Below are 24,430 nucleotides of genomic sequence, written 5' to 3'. Positions count from 1 at the left end.
AGAAAGATTCCAGGTTACCATGAAATCTGTATGTAACTTCTAGAGGATCCTAACATCTTTAATACAAGTACTTCACTTAAAGTATTTCAACAAACTCTTCATTGGCAGCATCTAAATGTTTTAATTTTCTGAATACCCACAAAGTCTTATTATAAACATCAATTATTTTACCCTAAGTAAATTATATTTCTAATTTTTTCTCTATTAGAATGTATTAGTTTTCTTATGATGTTTTTTTTAAACAGCTAATGTACAAAAAACTCAAGTTTCCTCATCAGAAATAAATATCTGGACAATTACTATATTTTTAATACTTTTACAGCATCTCAAAAGCAAATCTTAATTCAAATGGATACCTCTAAAAGGAAACTAAAAAACTTAGTTTAGTTTCAAGAGTTTGCATATGGCAGAGAAGGCATATCACATTTTATATTTTAACAACACAAACTATTATATAATAAATAAAAAATGAAAAACAGTGATAGCAATTAACAAGGGTGAAAACATTATATAAACTTAAAGAGGCTGCTTTCTGAACCGTCACTGATACAATCTGAGGATTCTTTATCAATTTCATTTACAGAAACAATCTCTATAGTCAAATTTGTCATTCACTTTCATGCTCCCACGTGAGAAGTAGTAGGTGAATATCTGTAGGAATACAATTTATTGTCTGCTCCTCCACTCAGAAGTAACTGCATAAAGGGAGAGGAAAAAAAACACGTAAACATAATTTTTTCATATGATAGTGAAACATAGTTAAATACCGATGATTCTGATTACAGAAGGAATTATAGATGAGCAGTTAACTCGCATTCAGAGTTAATACTTAAAAGGACCAATTACATCAATTTCACTACCATATTATAATACACTATATTAAAACTTTAAAAGTGATCATTTGAATTTGGTTGAGGCTACTGTACTTTCTATGAAGCATTTGTTAAGAAATGTAATAAAATTTAAAAGTCTGAGGGGTGATAAGAGTTTTTAATTAATTTCTATTTAAGAAAATTAAGGTTTTTTTTTTTTTTTTAAAGATTTTATTTATTCATGAGAAACACAGAGAGAGGCAGAGACATAGGCAGAGGGAGAAGCAGGCTCCCTGTGGGGAGCCTGATGTGGGACTTGATCCCAGGACCCCATGATCACGACCTGAACCAAAGGCAGATAGATGTTCAACCACCGAGCCACCCAGGTGCCCCAAGAAAAGTATGTTTTATAGGAGAGTATCTTAACTGTTTGCAGGTAAATGGATATTACAAATTATTCAAGTATCCTTAGGACCTGTATTTGGAAAAGAATCCTTAGGCAATAAGAGCTAATGTTTACACATAAAAAGAAGTAAACTCTAATTCTTTAAGCACATTATATAGTCTAGACTTAATTCTGCAAAATTTAAGTGGGAAATAGATCTGTTTAGTCTAAAGGAGCAAATTTATGGACTTAAAACATTTCATTAAAATACCTGAGAAAAAGGGATGCCTGAGTGGCTCAGTAGTTAAGCATCTGCCTTCAGCTCAGGGCATGATCCTGGAGTCCTGGAATCAAGTCCCACATCAGACTCCCTGCATGGAGCCCACCTCTCTCTCTCTCTGTGTGTCTTTCATGAATAAATAAATAAAATCTTTAAAAAAAAAATTGGGAAGAAAACTGCTTCAAAATTTTCAAATTTTACTACTCCTAATTATAAAAAACAAATTTGTTTCTTCTTTGAAAGTGATGGGAGACTTTTTTTTTTGCGATGTGAGATTTTTATGAGTAATATTAAGGAAAACTTAGAATACAGAATTATAATTATCAAATAGAATGAAATTAATAACTCCCTAAATACAAAGACCAGACTTATTCTCTATTTTTCCTCTTTACCAGATAACTAATAAATTCTTACCCCTGTGTCTGTCCAGTCTACGCTCAGAACTTTGTCTTCATGAGCAGCCAGATCATAGAGAGGAGCTTTACAACTAAAAAAAATCAAAGTATTACCATGTTATATGCATTTCACAATATTAAAATGTATGACACATATTTACTTTTCTGAAAAGTTTACAGACTTTACCATCCTTGCCCCTATAACCAGTTAACCTTAAAATCCTGAGTACTTACTTGACCGTCTCTCCTGATTTTCCCCTATCATTAGCAGAATACAGAGATTTACTATAACAAATATTCAAATAGGAAAAATGCTATTTATATTTATTCATAATTAGTCTCATTTTCACACTTCCTTGGCCATTTTTCTTTTACCATCAACTCATGACCTTATATATCCTTCGTCTATCCATGTATACGATGACAACTCTCAAGTTTCTGTCTTTAGTCCAAACTCATTCCCTGATTTTGATGTGTATCCAATTACTCAACATGTGGATGTCTTATGGGCACTACAAATTTAAACCAACAAAACAAAACTCTTGATTTTCCCTCATAAACTTGTTTCTCTACTCTTTTCCATCAGAATAAATTGCACCACTAATGGCCCAACTGCTCAGGCAGAAAATAATGGGCATTATTCCTTGATTTCTATTTCCATATTCTGCCCATGAGCCCACCCTGCCAAAGAGATGTCTTCAAAATATACCAAGAATCTAACTTAGAACCTCTCTGCTTCCATTCTTCCTACCCTAGAGTTAGAGCCCCCCAAAGCCTTCCCCATTATTGGGTACTTAGAATGATTACCAAATTCCTTACCATGGCCCATAAGGTACTACTCAGTACAACTACTACCTGGTTCATCTCCTACCACTCTTCTCCTTGCTTACATTCCATCAACACTGGCCTTCTTGCTTATTTTGCCAACACGCTAAGATTTTCCCCACCTTGTCTGCTGGTTCCCTCTAATGGAACCAGCAGACATGATTTGTGCATGGCTAATACCTTCCCATTGTTCAATTCACTAGAAAATCACTTTCAAGAAGACCCCATCCCTAAAGGAGTATCCTTTTACTCTGCTTTACTTTCTTCATGGCACTTACTACTATTATCAGAAACTATATGCTAATGGCTATATAAAGTATCCAACTAAAATGTTAACAACTTTCTAGATAATAACAAATCACACATCATAAGGTAGTGTAAGGATGTTAGAATACAGATTTAGGTAAACAGGTATTTGATTAATGCCTCTCCATTCTACTTGTAAAAATATGTATGTAAATTGTGTATGCATTTCATTGGGGGCACTCTGTATATACAGTATCAAAAAAGAGAACTTTAATATCTAGTTATCTTTTAAAAAATGTATATTTATTTAATTTCCTACTAACATGTAATTTCTTATTTGATTATGCTTCCATTTATTTAGAAACCACTGGCTTCCTATATCATGTTTATATGAAGGTTCAAGATGATTTTTTTCAGAATGCAAAAAATAATCTATCAATAATGAAGAAAATTCCTTTGACCCTGGCTTTTCTTTTAAACATGAATATTTATCATATCAGGTCATATAACCAAAAACTTTTTCACCCTTCTGCTTCTGGATAATCTTTTCAGCATTCATTTCATTGTCATTGTATATAATAAGTAATCGATGTATTTTCTTTGTAGATCATAAATAGGATTTACCTCCTTGTATCCCACAGTTTGACAATGTTATCTAAAGAGCCTGAAATCAGCTGCTGCTCATGGGTAGGAGACCACTTTAATGATGTGACCCAGCCTGTATGTGAGGTCAGGGACAGCGACACCAAAGAACCATCTGAACAAAATAAAAATAATAATTATTGAATTTTAGAAGATAAGTAGGTAGAACCCAAAACAATGTTTGTAGAAAATTATCTTTTAATACACTTCTCTAGTGAAAGGAGAAACTGATGTTATTTACACATATTTCTCCTTCAGTGACTTACACAACTCACCTTTAGTTCGGGGATCCCACAGTCGGATATGTCTATCTGTGCTTCCAGATGCTAAACGTTTACAAAGTGGAGAATAGGAGATACAATTAAACACTTTATTTCCTGTCTGAAAAACAAAGAGAAAGAACATTTGACCATGTGGACTAGAAATAACTATCTTTAGAAGCTCAAAGTTAATCAGAGAATCACTGAATTTATAAGTCTTACCAGAGTTGACTTAAGACTGCCAGACTCTACATCCCATACTCTAATTGTGTGGTCCCAAGATGCACTGCAGATTTCTTCAGCATCTGACCAAAGAACCGAGGAAATTGCTTCCTTGTGGCCAGAGAGGGTCACTATAGGAGTCTAGAAATGAAAGATACCCAAAAGGAAAAGCATTTTCAGTTTAGAGTAATTGAAACAATAATATTTACTTCTGAAGCCCTTATGCCAGATGCTTTAGCTTTCTTAGTTCTTTATAATAACCCTCCAAAACAGATACTTGCTTTTATTTTATAGATGAAGCAGAGAAAGGGAACTTGCTCAAGGTCATACAGCTTACACATGGCAGATTTAATTTGAACTCAAATATTACTCCGAAGTTTGTAGTCTTTCGTCAATATCCTGCTGCCTTCCCATCTACTTTTTATTTTGAGAAGTATTAATATTAACCCTAACTCATATATAAATGTTATATATAGAAGTTAGCTGAAAAGCTCTGGGGTCAGAGAGATCTAGGTTTGACTCCAGATGCTGCCATGTTCTTCCTAACACTTCCAGGTAAATGAATCTCAGGTTACTCTCACCCTTTCCTCAGCATCTTTTAGTTCTTTCATTCAATCTTTAAATAATGCCCATGGTTCATTTAATACTTCCAAATCTCTAATTTTTTCTCAAATTAAAATTCCCAAACTAGGTGTAATGTCTATCTTAAATATAAAGAACACGTGATAGGGATCCCTGGGTGGCGCAGCGGTTTGGCGCCTGCCTTTGGCCCAGGGCGCGATCCTGGGATCCGGGATCGAATCCCACGTCGGGCTCCCGGTGCATGGAGCCTGCTTCTCCCTCTGCCTGTGTCTCTGCCTCTCTCTCTCACTGTGTTCCTATCATAAATAAATAAAAATTTAAAAAAATAAAGATTTAAAAAAAAAAAAAAAGAACACGTGATAGAGAGAGGGAGAGAGTTCTGAAATGGGAGACATCTACTTTTCTAACTTTATTATATTTAACCTCCTTAAATATTACCTCATTTATAATGTGAGAGGCTTATATAAGATCAGAGATCAGCAAAGTTTCTCATAAAGGTCCAGAAAGAATTTTAGTCTCTCTAGTCTCTGTTGTATGTTCTTCTTTATTTTAAAAACCCCTTAAAAATGCAAAAAACAGTCTTAGCTCTTTGTAGTATAAAAATAGGACACAGCCAATGAGCCAGTAAGCTATAGTTTGCCAACTCCTGGACCAAATAACCTGAGACCTCTCTTCCACCTCTAAAATTTTCCTGGATGATGTAAAGAAGCCTGATAAGAGGAATGAGGAACAGAACTACTTCTGTCATGATCTGAAGCAAAATTAAGAGTAAGGTAACAAAGATAATCCAGCAGAGGCTCTAGGATAGAAAACAGCAAAGTAAAAACAAATGGGCAACAGGAGTGTTAGGAGATGATAAACTGTGTTGTATTTGGTCATGCAGTAGTTATTCTATGCATTTATCAAAAATTAAAAGTTACGAACCAAAAAAAGCGACTTTTCCTAAATGCAAAATTTTTTTAAAAATAGGTAGGAAAGTCAACTTTGGCACTGCTTCAACAAATAAACTCAATAATACTGGAGGGGAAAAAGAAGTTTCGAGTGAAAATGAAGAAAAAACCTGACTATATGTTAATGTATGAAGTGGATGACAAGTAAATTAACTGAATGGCAGTATTACTCATATTAATACATGCAAGGTACTAGAAAGAAAACCAGAGAGAAGATAACTGTTTTTGAGATCTGTCTTGTCTAATCATTTGGCCTTAAAAATCCAACCTTTCTATTATTTCTAACTACAGCACAATTTTCACTTCAAACAACACTTCAAGGATTTCCAGCACAACTTCAATTACTTATAAATGCATGAATCTAAAGCCTACCTACAAAAACCCACGTAAGTGAGAAAGTGAATATATTATGATTTCTCATAATATGTGGGCAATAAATAATTTTAATTTATTAAAATAAATTAAAATTATATGGACAATGGAAGCAAGCTTAAAAGTGCTCAACAAGGTACAAACTAGGAAAAAATACTTAAAAGTATTTAAGACAATGAATTGAGAATATAGAACTCCTACAAATCAGCAAGAAAAAGATAGACAACACAACTTTGTTTTCTTTTTTTAATTGTGTATATTTTTTTCTTGCACTTTAAAAAAATGGGCTAAAAACATGAACAGGCACTTCATAACTAGGCATCAAAGGGCCAGGACTTACACTACACACCACCAGAAATCAACAAAATGATAGATTTTTAACAGTTAAGTAAATGTATAACATATATGTTAAATGAAATTAGTTATGACAAAAAAAATTGACCATACTGAGTGCTGGTAAGGATGTAGAGTAACTATGAATCTTTGTACACTGTCAGTGGAACTACAAACTGATATAACCATTTTGGAAGACTTTTTGGCAATATCTAACATTTGGAAAACTGAACCTGTGCCTACCCTGTGACCCAGAAATTCTATTTCTGCAATTCTACAAATGCAGAAATGACTGAATATGTACACCAAAAGACAAGAACTTTCTTAGCAACTGTATTTATGGTAGCCAAAACTAGAGTCAATCTAAATGTCCACCAAAAGAAGAATGGATATAGGCTGGTAGAGTCCATGCAAAGGGATGCTATACATTAATGAACTGTTACATGTAGCAGCATAAAGGAAATCTCATAGATATCACCTGAAGTTTAAAAATATCATCCAACATAAGATGACATCAGTTAGAATGGTGACTACCTAACTTTAGGGGCTACTGATTGCAAGGGAGGCTAGAGGGAGTCTTCTAGGGTGTTGGTAATTCTGTTTCATTTGGTAATTTCATTTCATTCTGTTTCATGATTACATCTGTAAAACTCATTGCACACTTAACCATATGTATGTCAGACTTCAATTGAAAGAAAGGTTTAAGAAAAGCTACCATCTGAGAAAGAATTTCTTTAATTCAAGACATCTTTTCCTACTCACATATTTCTTAAGGTTGATCAGAGAGATGTATCACTAAATTACCACTGGCACAATATCCAATTGGTAAGGCACTCAGTTTTAATTTAAGACTAAGTGATAAAGAAGTTAAGTAGCTGCCAGATCATTCCCCTTGGAATTCAGCAGTCCATGTTTATATGTATTAAATTGGGGGCTGGGTGGCTCAATTGGCTAATGACCTGCCTTTAGCTCAGGTCATTATTCCAGGGTCCTGGGAAGCAGCTATGCAGCTTTGCTCAGTAGGCAGCCTACTTCTCCCTTTGCTTGTGCTCTATCTCTGTCAAATAAATAAAAATCTTAAAAAAAAAAAACCCACACACAAAAACTTATAGGGGTGCCTGGCTGGCTCAGTTGATAGAGCATGCGACTCCTGATCTCAGGTCTGTCAGCTGGAGTCCCATGTTGGGTGTATAGATTACTTTAAAAAAAAAAAAAACAAAAACTAGGGACCCCTGGATGGCTCAGTTGGTTAAGCGTCCAATTCTTGACCTTAGGATTGTGAGTTCAACCCCCACGTTGGGCTCCACGCATGCGCATGGAGCCTATTTAAAAAAATAAATAAAAAAAAATTTTTTTTTAAGATTTATTTATTCATGAGAGACACAGACTGACAGAGAGAGAGAGGCAGAGACACAGGCAGAGGGAGAAGTAGGCTCATCACAGGGAGCCCGATGTGGGACCCAATCCTGGATCCCAGGATCACGACCTGAGCTGAAGATAGGCACCAAACCACTGAGCCACCCAGGCATCCCAAAATAAAATCTTTTAAAATATATTGAGAAATTATAAATCACTACTTTCAGTTGGAACCAGTTAAGTGCTGTCTTTTATTGCATTTTATGTGAGTCTGCCAAATCATTTTATAATCATACTTTATTCCTCCTTTTCAACCATTTCTTTTTAAAAGATTTATTTGGGTGGGTAGGGGGCAGAGGGAGAGGCAGAAAGAATCTGAAGCAGACTTGGCACCAAGCCAGAGCCAAGCTGGAGCCAGACTTGAGGCCCAATCCCAGGACCCTGAGATCATCATCCAAGCCAAAACCAGGAGTTGGACACCTAATCGACTGTGCCACCTAGGTGTCTCCCTTTTCAACCATATTTATAAAATATCTTGTTATTGGTAACCATAAGAATTTAATATGCTTTATTGCACATTCATTACAGCTATAAAAAGTGAATGAAAAACAAGTTTTCCTAAACCTGATTCAGTACCATCCTTCCCATTAAGCATATTAACATAGGTAAGATCAGATTATGATAAATATTTTCCTAACAAAACAGAACAAATAAGAATCAGGACGAACTTTCTGAGTTTGATTTAACTGGATCAAATAGCTAAATGACAAAATAGAAAATCAGATTAAACTCTTGGTTTCTATAGATTTAGGAGACATAATTAGCATTCCTTGTAAGAATTATATCCTCAGTGTAAAACAATATTAAACAGGTAGTGAAATGCTTCATTTAACTTGGGTGTAAGCTTTCACAATTAAAAGATTCTACTACAAAATGCACCATGAGATCAAACATAATAGCTAAATAATTGACCTACCAATCTGTAAGCCTGGCTCAATATCACTACATTCAAAGACTCAGATCAATGTTGCATAGTACAGTATGTGTAACAAAAATTTACAAATCTACTCCAAGAAAGCCTAATTATGATTGAAGTAGCAAGGCAAGAAAATGGGAAATTTAAATAGGAAAGATTAAATTGTCATATATTTGTCAATATAGACCAAATATAGTTAAGTTCTCAAAAATACTTACCCTTGTCAGTCCCAACTGTTCTGTTTTCTGTTTCTTTCTTGGTCGATTTGTGGGTTCCTCCAATTCATCCTCTTCATCTGTAGGAACTGTATCACAGAGAATTGGATATTTTAAAAATTTATGGTAAATATTAATTGCAAAGTCTTTTATCTATTTAAGTAATCCATATGCCAAACATGGGGCTCGAACACATGACCCCAAGATCATGAGTTGGGTACTCTACCAATTGAGCCAGCCAGGTGCTCTCTGATTGCAAACAGTCCTAAAAGAATTCTTATATTTTGGGCAGCCCCGGTGGCTCAGCGGTTTAGCGTCACTGCAGCCCGGGGTGTGATCCTGGAGACCCAGGATCCAGTCCCACGTTGGGCTCCCTGCGTGGCGCCTGCTTCTCCTTCTGCCTGTGTCTCTGCCTCTCTTTCTCTCTGTGTATCTCATGAATAAATAAAATCTTAAAAAAAAATAAAAAAAGAATTCTTATATTTTGAAGTTAAATTTTTTTAAAAAGTTAAAAAAGAATTCTTATATTTCTGAGTATGTTTTCTCCATGTTATCTCAAGTGGTTAAGGAATAGCTATGCCTCCTTATTTTGGTTAACAGAAATTTATATTTAAAAACAACACCTGGAAAAAAAAACCAACACCTGGGTTATCAATCTTCTAAAAGGAAAAAGCAAAAAAGAGAGCACACTAAAATCATAAAGTCTAACCAGTTTGTTATTTTGCCATGTCTTTAAGATCATCATTATGAATATTAATCACTTTACCATATCTATGAAAAATTACTTAGTATTAGTTCACATTGTATTTTTATTATAAAGAAGGGAACGACAAGGTTAAACAAACACATTAAAAGGAAATATAATCCAGTCATGTTTATTTTGACTATTTTACTTTTCTAACAATGAATTAAGAGTATCTCAGACAATGAAATATACACTAAAATATACTTTCCTACAAAAGGAAAATTATCCAAATAAACCACTTTCTGCCTCAAAACTATTTGCTTAAAGAGGTGCCTGGGTTGCTCAGTCAGTTGTGTTTGACTCTTGACTTCAGCTCAGGTCATGATTTTAGGATTATGAGGTCAAGCCTTGAGCTTTAGGCTCCCTAGGACAGGAAGTCGGCTTGAGATTTTTTTCTTTCCCTTTCCCTCTTTCTTTCCCTTTTGCCTCTCTTTCCCTTTTGCCCTGCCCTCCAACCCCCACTCTCACTCTCTGAAATAAATAAATAAATCTTTAACAAAACAAAGCTGTTTGCTTATTGGGAAATCTACTGAAATGACTTCTATATTTCCTGCCACCATTTAAGCTTTTCTTGATCTCCCAAATCAACTTTGTGAACTGTACGCTATTTTACTGTAATACGGTTATTCCCTCAGACATAATAGAGATTCTGCTTCTGTTTACCTCTTTAAGTAATTCTAGACCACAGTTCTTTTTAATTTAAATATCTGTGGGTCTTCCCTCTCTTTTTTCCGTCACTAATGTCAAAGCACCTTCCTCTAAGAGTCCTCCCTCCTTCAACTCTTCCTCTTCTAATTGTTCCTTCTATGATTTCAAAGTAAAAAAAATTAAGTTTGGCAAAACTACATTAAAAACTTAAGTAAATCAGCTTAACTAAGAAATTTCTCTGGGCAGCCCTGTGTCTCTGCCTCTCTCTCTCTCTCTAAATGAATAAATAAATAAACCTTTAAAAAAAAGAAGATTTTATTTATTCATAGAGACAGAGGGAGAGAGGGGCAGAAACACAGGCAGAGGGAGAAGCAGGCTCCATACAGGGAGCCTGGCGTGGGACTCAATCCGGGGTCTCCAGGATCACATCCCAGGCTGCAGGCGGCGCTAAACCGCTGCGCCACCAGGGCTGCCCTGAATAAATAAAATCTTAAAAAAAAAAAAAGAAAAGAAAAGAAAAGAAAAGAAATTTCTCTAACAGTGGAGTCTATCAAAATGACTCAGAAAGTATTTTTATTTCCAGGTTCCAGAATAAGAGAACTCTGAGAACTAAGGCAGTTATGTCTTATTGCATCAATCATGTTGGTTACTTGCAGCAATTCAGTGACACGGTTCAATAAATAAAAGTGTGGTAGGGAGAAACACATTTTGAAACACAATGAAATATATTAATTTTTCTCTATATGCTCCTTTATTTATGTCCTCAAAAGCTCTGGTCCATTTTTATGGAAAAATATGTGTTAAATAGTATTCTTTCCCTGAAATTCTTGAAACATCATTAATAAGTCAAAGTACAACAAAAACTTAATTTACCTGCAGACCAGATCTTTAGCATCTTATCCCAGGAGCCACTGCAAAACTAAAAAGATATACATGAAGAGAAAAAGAGTATGCAATATAATCATATTATTTGCCTTGTTTTTTCTATTTATAACTTAAAATCTTTACTTTGTTCTGAAATCTTTTACTACTATCGTACCCTCTGCATGGCTTCCTAGTCTCCCGGGAGTTGTATCGTCAATCTCATGGCAACTGAAGGAGCTGCCATTTTTATATGGCCCTGTGCCCGGGCTATGGTTGCTTAGATCGAGGTGGGAAATTGGTCTATACAGTGCCACAGATCTCTCCCTCCTCCAGGATCTCTTTTTGAAAACTTGTGTTTCACAGAGTTGAAGTTAGTCTTTTCCAGAGACTGATGGTATAATGTAAAACCTAGGAATACCGAAGGTCAGGTTTTAATGCCATATGGAAAAAGTCCATCTGAAGTGCAAGAGAATAAAGTCAATTTAGGAAGGTAAGTGAGGGAGGTATGTTGGCCACATTCAAGCTTCAGTTCCTGAGACTCAAATGCTGGTGATAGGATTATTCACTCCTTCCTGGATCTCACAATCTTTTAAACTGAAAAAAGTTCAAGATGAGTTTCTGTCTCTTATAGCCAAAAGATAAGGTATGAGTAATTTAAGTTTTGACTTGACAAGGTAAACCTTATTTATGGCTCAAATAAATAATCATACATCTTTACCTCTGAATGCATGAAATTGTCCTCTGTTATGCTAACTGGCAAAGAAATGCTGAAGAAGCACTCTGAAATTCAGAATTTTAGGTAATTTTCAAATGGCATAACCCCTCAAAAGTCAATACAATGTTGCACTCAGGGTTGTTTCCTTTTAATTAACTCTGACCATTTTGTCATGATACAGTGAATCAGCACAAGTAGTAAAACAACCTCTATTAACACTAACCTTAGTGTACCTAAGGCTTAGATGATCAACTAGACATTTTCAATTCATGACAGCACTGGGTAGCTCAAAAGCTGAAAATGTAATCACTATAAATAAATAAAGTTACACTGCTTATAAATCTGATTTCATAAAATTTCTGCAGTTTATATTAAAGTTCTAAACCAAAGAAACCCAGACTGAAGAAGTGAATCATTATATCTCTTATTATAAGACTATGTACTTTGGGTTCAATTTCATACTCTTTGTTATGAAAGTAGGACAATCACAATGAATACATGAAGAAAAGATTTTTTGCATAGGAAGTTCAAACTCTAATTCAACAGTAGTAGTAACACACTAGCTACTTACTTTAGTTCCTGTGCTATCAACAGCTATAGAATCCACACTTCCAGCATGACCCCTGCAGCAGTGCAGGGCTTTCACTTTGTTTCTCTCCACATTCCACTCCCATAAGAGAATAGTTTGATCCATAGAGGAACTCAGTAGTAGGCAAGACAAATTATCTGGAGAAAGGAGATCAGAAGAATAAGAACAAATTAGTAAAAAATTTAAAATACACTGTATTCTGAAACTGAAGAATTGACTTATTTGTTGTTGAGAAAGATATTAGCCAGCTTTGAAAAATAAAAAGGGGCACCTGGGTGGCTCCATGGTTGAGCATCATCAGCCTTTGGCTCAGGGCGTGATCCCGTAGTCCTGGGATCAAGTCCCCCAATCGGGCTCCCTGCATGGAGCCTGTTTCTCCCTCTGCCTGTGTCTCTGCCTCTCTCTCTCTCTCTCTGGGTCTCTCATGAATAAATAATTAAAATCTTAAAAAAAAAACCCAGTTACTTATGGTATAAAAGGACGAGTCTTCAAAAATACTATAAAATATGAGTTAAACACAGTATTAACTTTGAAGTATATTTTGTTATAATTTAGTAAGGATTGAATTCTACCACTCTTACATAATCTTTTTCTTCTTGCACACTATATTTTTGAAAGACCTCACAATAACTGAGGTATGAGGTACTTCTTACCCCATCCCCATTCTGCCCCAGCACTGAAAATGGCTTATTTCCAATTCCCTATGCAGGATTCCTTTCAGTTTAGGCAAACAGTCCTAACCTTTTTTCACCCAGGCCACATCTTTTACAACATCTGTATGTCCCACAATTGTCATTATTGACTTTCCTTCCAAGGACCAGATCCGAGAAGTCTTATCATAAGAACCAGTCAAGATCCTGTGAAGAGAACAAAAAATTCTATGAAATACAAAAAGCTTTTTCAAAACCTGAAATCAATTATATTCCTAAAGCAATGACAAAGTAAACCTTCAGGAGTATACTTTAAAAACTTCTTTAACAGGAAGACTAAGATTTCAAATCACAACAGAATAGATCAGAAGATGTTACATTTGACTTCTCCTGACCTCCTAAAAGTACAAATGTAACTAAAAAATGCTAGATTTCATTTTCACTACTGTCGTAAACACTACAACTCTCGGGGAAATTGCTTGTAAAACCTAATGGTCCTTTGTCCTGAACCAGTGAAAACCATTTAACAGAAAAACAGTAAAACCATCTAAAGTAAAATTAAAACCAGTAAAAGCATCACTTGTATACCAACTCCAGGAAGATATTCTTTAAAAGAAGTAAGGTTGTACTATAATCATAATCCATTCTCAAGTGCTATTCTACAAGTAAGGCCAGTAAGGGTTTGCACTGAGTCATCCATACCTGCTTGAATCTAGTCTTCCCTTTTTATTCCTAAAATAAATTGTATGATCTACATCTTCACGGGAGTAGGCTAGGAAATCTGTGGCTATACAAGGCTTTTTCCCCCTCTGTGAAAGAAATGATATCTTTGGTCTTATAAGCAACACACTCAAACAAAATGCCCTAAGACACTTGACTGATTCCATAGACGAATGTCACTACAACATCTTGAGACAGATAAGTTTCTTCTTAAATAAATTGAATGAAAAGATCTTTGGCATGGTTCACTGATACAGATACCACGAAACTACTTTCACAAAGAACACAGAGTCAATCAGCGAAAAATATTCACACAGTACATTTAAAAAGACTGATAGAGTAGCCTAATGAAATGGATAGAAGAACATTAATAGGGTAATACCATTCCTCTGCCCCTCTGACTGAACTGATCCAGTCATCATGGAACAAGCATTGCTCTGGCTGAGGTGCAGTGTACTTCTCCACATATTCCAGTTCCACAACCTCTTCCTAGTCACAGAGAAAAACCAGAAATCAATGGGTAGGAAATATTAGAAAGGGAGACAGAACATGAAGACTCCTAACTGTGGGAAACGAACTAGGGGTGGTGGAAGGGGAGGAGGGCGGGGGGTGGGGGTGAATGGGTGACGGACACTGAGGGGGGCACTTGATGGGATGAGCACTGGGTGTTATTCTGTATGTTGGCAAGTTGAACACCAATAAAAAATAAATTATTAAAAATAGAAAGAAAGAAAGAAAGAAAGAAAGAAAGAAAGAAAGAAAGAAGAAGAAAGAGAGAGACAGATCAGAAATCAATCAGGCGTACAGTTTTAAAACAATACACTATGGGGCAGCCAGGGTGGCTCAGCAGTTTAGCGCCGCCTTCAGCCCAGGATGTGATCCTGGAGACCAGGGACTGAGTCCCATGTCAGACTCCCTGCATGGAGCCTGCTTCTCCCTCTGCCTATGTCTCTGCTTCTCTCTCTCTGTGTCTCTCATGAATAAATAAAATCTTTAAAAAAACAAAACAAATAGTACACTATGGAAATAAAGGACTCCCAGTTTAACATGTCTCCTTCATGTCAGTCCCCTTCACAACTCAGAAAATTTGGAGCCATGCAAAAGGTGAAAATTTTATCTGACCTAACAGTAGTATTAAGAAATATTTAGACCTTGGAAAACTTATGCCAAAAGTGAAGGGGGACGTGGAGAATAAACAAACTTTAAAAAATAAAACCATAAAAGCATTTTGTTTAATGATGATGATGAAAGAGTTCTGGATATGGACAGTACCGATGCATACATAATATTGTGAATGTACTTAATGCCCCTGAATTATACACTTCGATAAAAATGGTTAGAATGATATCTTAGTACATTTTATCACAGTTCTAAAACTTGTCCAAAAAAGTGTAAAAGCTGTATTTTAAATTATAAAAGCAATATTAAGGAAGCTTTAAAAATTAGAGGAAAGGGGAACCATATAAATCACAATAACCTAACTTGTTTTTGTATGCGCACATTTTGTACACTTTTATTTGCAGTAAACGTATATTTGCTATTCCCTTTCCTTCTCATATTTGTTCATCTGCATTTCTTAATACACCCTCAGAAGAGAGGATTTCAAAACTGAATACACAAAAACTGAAGTTCAAATTTCTAGAAAAAAACAATAATAAAAATCTTGGTTGCTAAAGATTCAGGATGATTCTAAAAGTTTTCCACATTGTCTAAGAACACCTGACATAAAATAGAGCAGGTAAACATTTGAATGAACTTACTGATGAGATGTTTTCCAGTTCCATGTGTTTGAGCAAGGGCAACCGGAGAAACTGGCCCTTGATAAGGAAATCGAACTCCACATGTTTGTGGAACTCTAAAAAAAATACATAATAAAATGATCACTCTTAGAGCCTGAAGTAACATTGGTAGAGATATATGAGTAACCCCAAAACAACAGGCACCTATTATCCTAGTTGGCCTCTGAATTTCTCCATAGCATAATCAGGCCATGTATTCCACTACCCTACATGATTTTTAAGAACAGATCCTTTCTTCTGTTGTTATAATTTTTTATTGTTATTGTTGGCATAATGATCTCTATTTAAAAAAACTTTTCATTCTCTGGATAATTCCAAATATATATAAAAGTAAAAATAACATTGTAAGCCCCCATCCTTATCACATATTTTGACAATTACCAACTCATGGGCAATCATCTATACATCTTACTCTACGCCTCTGCAGGTTTTTTTTAAAATCAAACCTTAGAAATGCTATCATTTTATCTGTAAATATTTAGTATGTATTTCTAAAATATAAGGACTTAAAGTAGTGATGTTAAAAAATTTAATCACTATTCCTTTTAATAGCAAATATTCATTTTTTTTGTTTCATAAGTCTTTTTACAGTGAGTTTTTTAGAATCAGCATGTAAAGTCCACATATTATATTTGAGTAATATATCTTATTTAATCTTTAGCAGTCCCCCCTCCTTTTTCTCCCTTGCCATTTATTTGTAAAAGAAACTGGGTCATCTATCTTCTAATATTCCTTACATTCTGTATTTGATTGGTTACATCTCCAAGGTGTCCTTTAACATGTTCCTCTACCATCTATATGTCCTGTACACTAGGTGGATTTAAACATGTAATTAGACTTCAGGCTTGCTTTTTTTTTTTTTTTTGTAAGAATACTTACACACAGTATTATGTGTTTCCTATTGCATCACATCCATACACTGGTATTACAAAGTATTTATTTCACAAATAATTTTTTTTTCCCTTAAAGAAAGAGTGTAAGCAGGTGGGGAAAGGCAAAGGGAGAAAGAGAATTCCAAGGTGGCTCCACACCCAGCAAAGAGCCAATGCAGAGCTCAATCTCATGACCTCAGCCAAAATCAAGAGTCAGAGGCTTAATCAACTGAGCCACTCAGGCACCCTATTAAAAGAATAATTCTTATTCCAGCTCAAACACTTTTTCAGTAAGTAGGATATATGACAATCTTGTAATTTAGAAGTAACTACTTATCAGAATCTCTATATATCAACAGATAAGGTAAAGACATGAACCTATGGGCAATGCTATGGGACTATCTCTGAATGAACATTCGTCTGGTAGTAGTGAAAAAATTGCAGACCCTGACCACAGCCTTTGCCAAAAAAGAAGAAAAAGTTGTTCAAAAACATCTCAGGGGCACCTGGCTGGTTCAGTGGGAAAACCATGAGATTCTTGTTCTTAGGGTCATGAATTCAAGCCCCACATTGGGTGTTGAGATTACTTAAAAAAAGAAAAACAAAATAAAACATCATATCAAACTATAAAAAAATTATGGGATTATTTGAAGATGGAGAAGGGGAAAATATTGGGCATTAATTTATAACTCTCACCTCCCATTCCTCCAAGTAGGGTAGAATCAAAAGAACTCTGAGTATCAGAAATACCTGTTTAAAAATATGCTTGCTTTGGGGCACCTGAGTGGCTCTGTGGGTTAAGCATCTGCTTTGGCTCAGGTCATGAGCCAGGAGTCCCAGGATTGAGCCCAAGTTAACTTGTGCTTCCTGCTCAGTGGGGAGTCTGCTTCTCCCTCTACCCCTCCCCCTGCTCATGCTCTCTCTAATAAATAAATAAAATCTTTAAAAATAAATAAAAAAAAAAAAAAAAAAAAAAAAAACCAAAACAAAACAAAAAATAAATAAATAAATAAAAACATGCTTGCTTCTAAATGGTGACATCATTGACAAAATTTTGTTTTTAAAGGTCATAGTTTATTCTTAATTTTTCTATTTTATGCATAATTTCAATATTTTTAAAAAAACATCTTATAATACAAAATGTCAAACATACGCAAAAGTAGAGAACAATAATAAACCTTCATACATCTTCCACCCAATTTCAACAATTATCAACTCATGGCCAATCTTCTTTCATTAATATTTTTGCATATTTTGTTCATACCAGTTTTATGGGCTAATAATTTATTTTCATACAATAGCATATGTTTAATATTTATACCTTTTAAATGTTTTACTTGATATTCTTTATGAACCTTTATTCATTAATTTTTGAATGAATCCTAAATACTTTAAAAATACTAGTATTAATATTGGCATCTGTTATTACACAAAATAAATACTCAAATAGTGACACTGTCATTTTGCTTTGTAGAAGTGTAGCAAGTAAGACCCAAGCACCTAGATGCTTGTTCTATGCCTACCCATCCCAGGTCTCCCTTCTATAATCACAATGTCATAAATGACACTAAAACCTTATTTCTAAATCTCAACCACCTTATCTTCACATTGCCTTAAAATCAGATTAAATGGAAATAATTTTTTCTGAAAACTTCTATCTCAAAGCACTTAAAAAAGTATCATGCAGCAGGGAAACATGTTTTACAGTCCATAAGTTTTACCATTACAAAATACATACAGTGTTATAAAACAAAGCCCAAAAAAGGGAAATAAAATAAAAATGTGATGTATTTTAGTGTAGTTAGTGGCACTGCACCCTCTCCTAACTTCTCAAAGCCTTTATTGATACACACCATTTTTGGCCTCCAGCAATTTATTGATGATGTTACTAAGGTCAGCAATTTCAGAGGCTGCAGGAATTGAGAAGGGTACATCATCTACCACATATCTGTAAAAAGGAAATGATATATCAAAGTCAAGTCTACAGATATTTTAACAAATGTGCATTTATTCATTCAACAAATATTTACTGGGTATCTAATAAATGCCAGACATTTTGCTACATGGTATTAACAAAAATGAATTAGGACATGATCTTTGTTCTCAGAAAGGGCCAAAGCCTGGTAATCAAAATACAATAAAAGTATGTAAGAATAATATCATAAGCATATATAGAATGGGAGAACAAAGAAGCTGTAGATCATATCAACCAAAGAAAAGGATAGACAAAACAAAGTGTAAAAGAATACACAAGAAAGGTCTTTCTTAAGCTACCTCTGGAGAGTGACTTTGTCAGGTAAGAGGGGGCAGACAGAAACAAGGGGTGCAGAAAAGCAGCAAGAGCAGCAACCAATAGCAGCTAAACTGCCCATGCAGCCTATTCCACAAAGGGTGATCTTGCTCTAGACAGTGACCAAAAATAAGGTTAAAGAGACGTGCATGGAGTGGTTAATCTATGTGAAGTAATTTTTACTTCTTTCCCTAGGCAATGAAGTACCACTGAGTCCTAACGAATTTTGTTTTGTTTTGTTAGACCTTTTTGGCAGCACTGTTGAGACAGGATTAGAGGAACATACAATGGTCAAATTAGAAAACTCTTGTAAGAGAGAATGAGAGAAAATATGTGCAAATCACATTTCTGATAAAAAAACTTTTATCTAGGATATATAACCTACACTTATAACTCAATAACAAAAAGATAAGCCAATTTAAAAAATGGGCAAACAGGGACACCTGGGTGGCTCAGAGGTTGAGCATCTGCCTTCGGCTCACGTCGTGATCTCAGGGTCCTGGGATTGTGTACCACTTTGGGCTCCTTGCGGGGAGCCTACTTCTCCCTCTCTCTCTGTCTCTCTCACTAATAAATAAATAAAATCTTTAAAAAAATGGGCAAAGGATTAAAATGGACATTTCTCCAAAGAAGATATGCAAATGGCCAATATTTGCATGAAAGGCACATGAAAAAGATGCTCTACATCATTATTCACCAAGGAAATGTAAATCAAATCATGATATCAGTTTGCAGTCACTTTATTGCAACTACAATAAAAAAGACTGGCAGTGTTAGTGAGTAAAGAAATTTAAACCCTTATTCATTACTGATGGGAATGTAAAATGGGGCAGTTGCTTTGGGTAAACTTGGCAGTTCTTCAAAAAGTTAAACATGGGGGGATCCCTGGGTGGCTCAGCGGTTCAGCGCCTGCCTTTGGCCCAGGGCGTGATCCTGGAGTCCAGGAATAGAGTTCCAGGATCCAGTGCCACATTGGGCTCCCGGCATGGAGCGTGCTTCTCCCTCTGCCTGTGTCTCTGCCTCTCTCTCTAGGTCTATCATGAATAAATAAATAAAATCTTAAAAAAAAAATTAAACATGGAACTATCACTTGACCCAGTAACTCCACTTCTAGGTATATACCCAAGAGAAATGAAAATATATGTCTACACAAAATCTTGTACACAGGGGCACCTGGGTGGCTCAGTTGGTTAAGCAACCTACTATTGGTTTTAGCTCAGGTTGTGATCTCAGGGTCATGAGATTGAGCCCTGCCTCTAGGCCTGTGCTTAATTCAGAGTCTGCTAGGGACTCTTTCTCCCTTTGCTTTTTCCTCCTCTCCCTTGCACTCTCTCTACTCCTCTAAAACACATAAATAAATCTTTAAAACAACATCAACAACAAAACTTTGTACACAAAAATTCACATCACCACTACTCATAATAGCCAAAAAGTAGAAACCCATATGTCCATTAACTTAAAAATTGGAAATGAAATTTGGTATACGGTATATGCATACAATGGAATATTTGGCCATAAAAAAAATGAGTACTGATACATATTACAATACGGATGAACCTTCTAAACATTATCTTGAGGGAAAGAAGTCAGTCACAAAAGACTGCATATTATATAATTACATTTATACGAAATGTCCAGAACAGACAAATCCAGAGACAGAAAGTAGATTAGTGGTTGTCTAGGGCTGGGATTGGAAGGATTAGGGGGAAATAGCTAAAGGGTGATGAAAAATGTTCTAAGATTGCAGTGACAGTTGTACAATTTTGCTACTACTGGACATTTTAAAATGCGAATTCTGTTGTTTGTGAATCACATCTCAACAAAGATATTACTACAAAAAAAAAAAAGTCTAAAGCCTGAGTTAGAGCCATAGTTGTAGGGAATGGACAAGTTTCAAAAGATGTTAAGATAGAACCAGGGGCTCATCAAGACGTGATACAACAAATTTCTTTTGCCATAATGAGGTAGACAAGGGGGCTTCAGATCTTGTAAAAATGTGGAGTCGCAATCAGTAGGTCTGCGGTGGAGTCTGAGATTCTGCTTTTTCTAACAAGCTCCCAAATTATGCTGCTGTTGCTGATCTTCAAACTACACTTTGAGTAGTAGTAAGGCTACAGCTATATTTATATGTATATGTATCAAGCCTTAAAAAAAGGTAAGCAGTAACTTAGGTCGTCCAAAAGGTAACAAAACCTAGAATTAAAGTTTTTGTTTTTTCCAGAACACCTGGGTGGCTTGTTTGGTTGAGCATCCACCTCTTAGTTTTGGGTCATGATCTATGGGTCAACAGATTCAGCCCAGCCTTGGACTCCATGCTCAGTGGGGAGTCTGCTTGGAACTCTTTCTCTCCCACTCCCCCCACTCATACATACACACGCGCTCTCTCTCTCCAAAATAAGCAAACAAATATTTTTCTTTTAATTGAAGTTCAATTTGCCAACATACAGTATAACACCCAGTGCTCATCCAGTCAAGTGCCCCCTTCAGTGCCCGTCACCCAGTCACCCCATCCCAAGTAAACAAATCTTTAAAAAAAAGGTTTTTGTTTTTCCTTGCATTTACTATCGGGTCAGTAAAATGAGGGGGAAGGAGTAACATAATTCACATACACACGTATATGTAAAATATATACACATAGGTGAAAAAACCAGTCCCTCTCCATTTGATGCACCAGAATATACTATGTGTTAAGCAAAAACTTAATTTTTAGGTGTTGTTACCTTTTTGAAGAATTTAAACACACACATACACAAACATATATGTATTATTTGTTCATTTATCTCAGGGGTTAAAACATAATGGTCTATTATTTCTAAAAACTTCATGTAAATCTATGATTATCTCAATAAAAATTTCAATTCGAAAAAAAAAATACAGGGACATCTGGATGGCTCAGCTGTTGAGTGTCTGCCTTTGGCTCAGGGCACGATCCCAGGGTCACGGGATCGAGTCCCACATCAGGCTCCCTGCGTGGAGCCTTCTTCTCCCTCTGCCTCTGCTTCTCTCTCTCAATCTGTTTTTCATGAATAAATAAATAAAATCTTTAAAAAAGAAAAAGAATATGGGGGGGGGGGTGCCTGGGTGGCTCAGTCAGTTAAACACCTGCCTTCAGCTCAGGTCATAATCCCAGGGTTTGGGGGGATCCAGCCCCTGTGCTCTCTGCTCAGCAGGGAGCCTGGTGCTCCTTCTCCCTCTGCCTACCACTCCCCCTGCTTGTGCGTGTCCTCTCTCTCCCCCATCCTGTCAAAAAACAAAATTTAAAAAAAGAAAAAAAAACATAGGGGTTATGCTATTGTACCACATTGCTTGAAAAGTATTTGGACCAAGTATAAATACTCCTGTGCATTCATGACACAGTTTATGTATACTGCAAGCAACAATACAAGAGGAATGAATATAATTTACCAGGTCAACTCATAAAGCTATGAAGAATCAAAGATATAATTTAATTGAGGTGGGAGGTTTTTTAGTTTACCATTGACGTTTAGCTTGTTAATACAACAAATATTCATTATTTATCATCAGTATGGGAAGAACTTGACATTTGTTGACTCAGTCAATCCAAGAACTGTAATACAGTCCCTCCCATCAAAAGACTTACAATATAGCTAAACAGACACTAAAGAAAAATTATGGGCAGCCCGGGTGGCTCAGCGGTTTAGTGCCTGCCTTCAGTCCAGGGCGTGATCCCGGAGATCCGGGATCGAGTCCGGCGTCGGGCTCCCTGCATGGAGCCTGCTTCTCCCTCTGCCTGTGTCTCTGCCTCTCTCTCTCTCTCTCTCATGAATAAATAAATAAAATCTTAAAAAAAATTAACAGTGTAATACATACGTTAGATTTCAAATGAATGCTACTGAACCAAGAGCCCTGAATAAAAATGCTCATATATACATGCACGCATATAAATGCACATACATGTCTAAGTATGTATATAAATACACAACTGTAACTGAATTGACTTTGCATTCTTTTTTTTTTTTTTTTAAGATTTTATTTATTTATTCATGAAAGACACGAGAGAGAAGCAGAGACACAGGCAGAGGGAGAAGCAGGCTCCATGGAGGGAGCCCGACGCCGGACTGGATCCCGGGTCTCCAGGATCACGCCCTGGGCCCAAGGTGGTGCTAAACCACTGAACCACCCAGGGATCCGTGACTTTACATTCATATCCAAAACCAGTTCTGCCAAACCGCTATTCAGAACTCCACTTTCCAGCCTGGTTTAGAAAAGCATCGTCTATTACCTCCTCCAAATAAACCTGTGTGTTCAGAAACTGAAACACCACTAGCCGGCAGCCTGTACCTACCAGGTCCATTGTTCATTCTTAAAAAGATGTACGTGGGGAAACAAACCCGAAGCCCTTCAGATCCCCCCCTCTACACTCGCAATTCAAATCATACACAGCCTGAGAAGATGAGCAAAAAAAAAAAAAAAAGGATCAGTGATCGCAGGGATCCATCCCCGGGAAATCCCGGAAAGGTAGAACTTTCAATTAAGCCGAAAACTCGCAGAAGCCAGGAATACAGTGGAGGGGAGTAAAGGGGGGGGGGGGGGGAGCGGAGGAAAACTGAGAGCAAAGACAACGGAGGCTTCACAAAGTCATACGGAAGGAGCTCTTGGAAAGGATCCTAGGGGAGGCGAAGAGGAGAGGCAAAGGGTGCTTACTTCTTGTTGTCAGTGAAGAAGCGTGTCTGGAGCTGGGCCATGGCGAGGAGCGCGCACGAGACTTGTCTACGGAAGCGTAAGGGGGAATGGTCAGACAGCAGGCGAGCTGGTCTCTTACGACTACAAAAAAAAAAAAAAGAAAGAAAGAAGAAGAAGCAGCAGCTCAAAATTAGCTCGCACAGGTACGCCAGGAGATGCGGTCCGAACGGGCCTCCTGAGCCCGGAGCCAACCACGAGGCCCGTCTGACACCAGAGGCCCAGCCCACAAATATCAACTACCGATTCCCAGATTTAGGAATCATCGATTGGCGAAGCATAGTCTTAAAGGCAGAGTGTCCCTAATTTTACTTTTCCTTTACCGTATTTAGGCCTGTGATCGATTCTGAAGATACAGGAGGGCCCAGTGCAAACTGTTTCTCTCTCCCTATTTAATTTTAAGAGGTTATCTTCAGACCCGATACCTCAAGCACACTTTCTAGACACTACCACTCCCAGAATGCAGCGCTTCTCAGACGCTTAGCCACTGGGAATTGTAGTCTTTTTTTTTTCTTTTTTTTTTTTGCCATGCTGCCCTCACGATATTTTATTTGCATTAAACTTTTCCAACTCCAGCCAGATATCTATTATAGTGCCTCTGCCTTCAGCTTTAATTTACCAAAGGCTTTCAGGCTTTGTGTCTTTACGTATATTCCCAATCGGAACCTCACTCTCCCGAGACTTTCCGAGGGCTCCCGCCGCTGGAGCTTCAGGCTCTCTCTAGACGCAGGTGGGAGTCAGGAACGCGAAGACGAGAGACTCGAAAAGGAAACGGACGACGGTGGCCGACAGTGGTCTAGTCTCACAGTCCTGCGCTGCGCGCTCTCAGAAGGATGCGCCTGCGCATTGTGCTGGTCTCCATGGCAGGGCCTCGGAGCCAAGACGAGGTTGAGTAGACTCGTTTTGAATTTTCTCCCCTCTGCTCCGGCAGCTTGTGGACTTCCCTCCTCGCCCTGTGGGGCTCTCGGAGGCGGCGGGACTGGAGG

At 36.7% G+C, this 24,430-nt stretch overlaps 2 protein-coding genes across 18 annotated transcripts in view; one reads left to right on the top strand and one right to left on the bottom strand.

Moving 5' to 3' along the window:
* Positions 1–101: 101 nt before the first annotated feature.
* WDR12 (WD repeat domain 12) lies at positions 102–24,244 on the bottom strand. Of its 4 annotated transcripts, none has more exons than XM_072742057.1 (14): positions 24,116–24,244; positions 23,409–23,528; positions 18,307–18,401; positions 15,543–15,637; positions 14,165–14,271; positions 13,154–13,269; positions 12,395–12,549; positions 11,118–11,163; positions 8,855–8,940; positions 4,068–4,208; positions 3,861–3,966; positions 3,568–3,700; positions 1,892–1,964; positions 102–695 (listed from the first exon to the last, which is right to left on the bottom strand). In XM_072742057.1, the coding sequence occupies exons 2-14, from the start codon at positions 23,447–23,449 to the stop codon at positions 618–620; spliced, it is 1,272 nt and encodes a 423-aa protein (XP_072598158.1). In that variant the 5' UTR covers positions 23,450–23,528; positions 24,116–24,244; the 3' UTR covers positions 102–617. The 4 variants fall into 4 exon arrangements, with proteins under 4 accessions (XP_072598158.1, XP_072598157.1, XP_025858306.1 ...); XM_072742056.1 differs by having other exon boundaries at positions 24,064–24,242; XM_026002521.2 differs by having other exon boundaries at positions 23,768–24,170.
* The window catches only part of CARF (calcium responsive transcription factor), a 105,969-nt gene continuing 105,745 nt past the window's right edge, over positions 24,207–24,430 (top strand). For 7 of the 14 annotated variants that reach the window (XM_072741996.1, XM_072741991.1, XM_072741995.1 and 4 more), the window contains exon 1: positions 24,207–24,331. The gene's annotated coding sequence lies outside the window, so the exon portion shown is untranslated. The remainder of the gene's footprint in view (positions 24,332–24,430) is intronic. The other 7 variants (XM_072742001.1, XM_072741998.1, XM_026002519.2 and 4 more) reach the window with 1 other exon arrangement.

This window comes from Vulpes vulpes, chromosome 16 (genome assembly GCF_048418805.1).
Source record: "Vulpes vulpes isolate BD-2025 chromosome 16, VulVul3, whole genome shotgun sequence".
Classification (NCBI taxonomy): Eukaryota; Metazoa; Chordata; class Mammalia; order Carnivora; family Canidae; genus Vulpes; species Vulpes vulpes.
This window is presented reverse-complemented; position numbering and strand designations above follow the sequence as displayed.

Coding starts and splice junctions, on each gene's coding strand:
- WDR12 (XM_072742057.1), bottom strand. CDS start 23,449: ATGGCCCAGCTCCAGACACGCTTCTTCACTGACAACAAGAA. Junction 3,967..4,067: donor GCAGTCTTAAGTCAACTCTG/GTAAGACTTATA, acceptor TTTGTTTTTCAG/ACAGGAAATAAAGTGTTTAA. Junction 696..1,891: donor TAGACTGGACAGACACAGGG/GTAAGAATTTAT, acceptor CCCTTTATGCAG/TTACTTCTGAGTGGAGGAGC.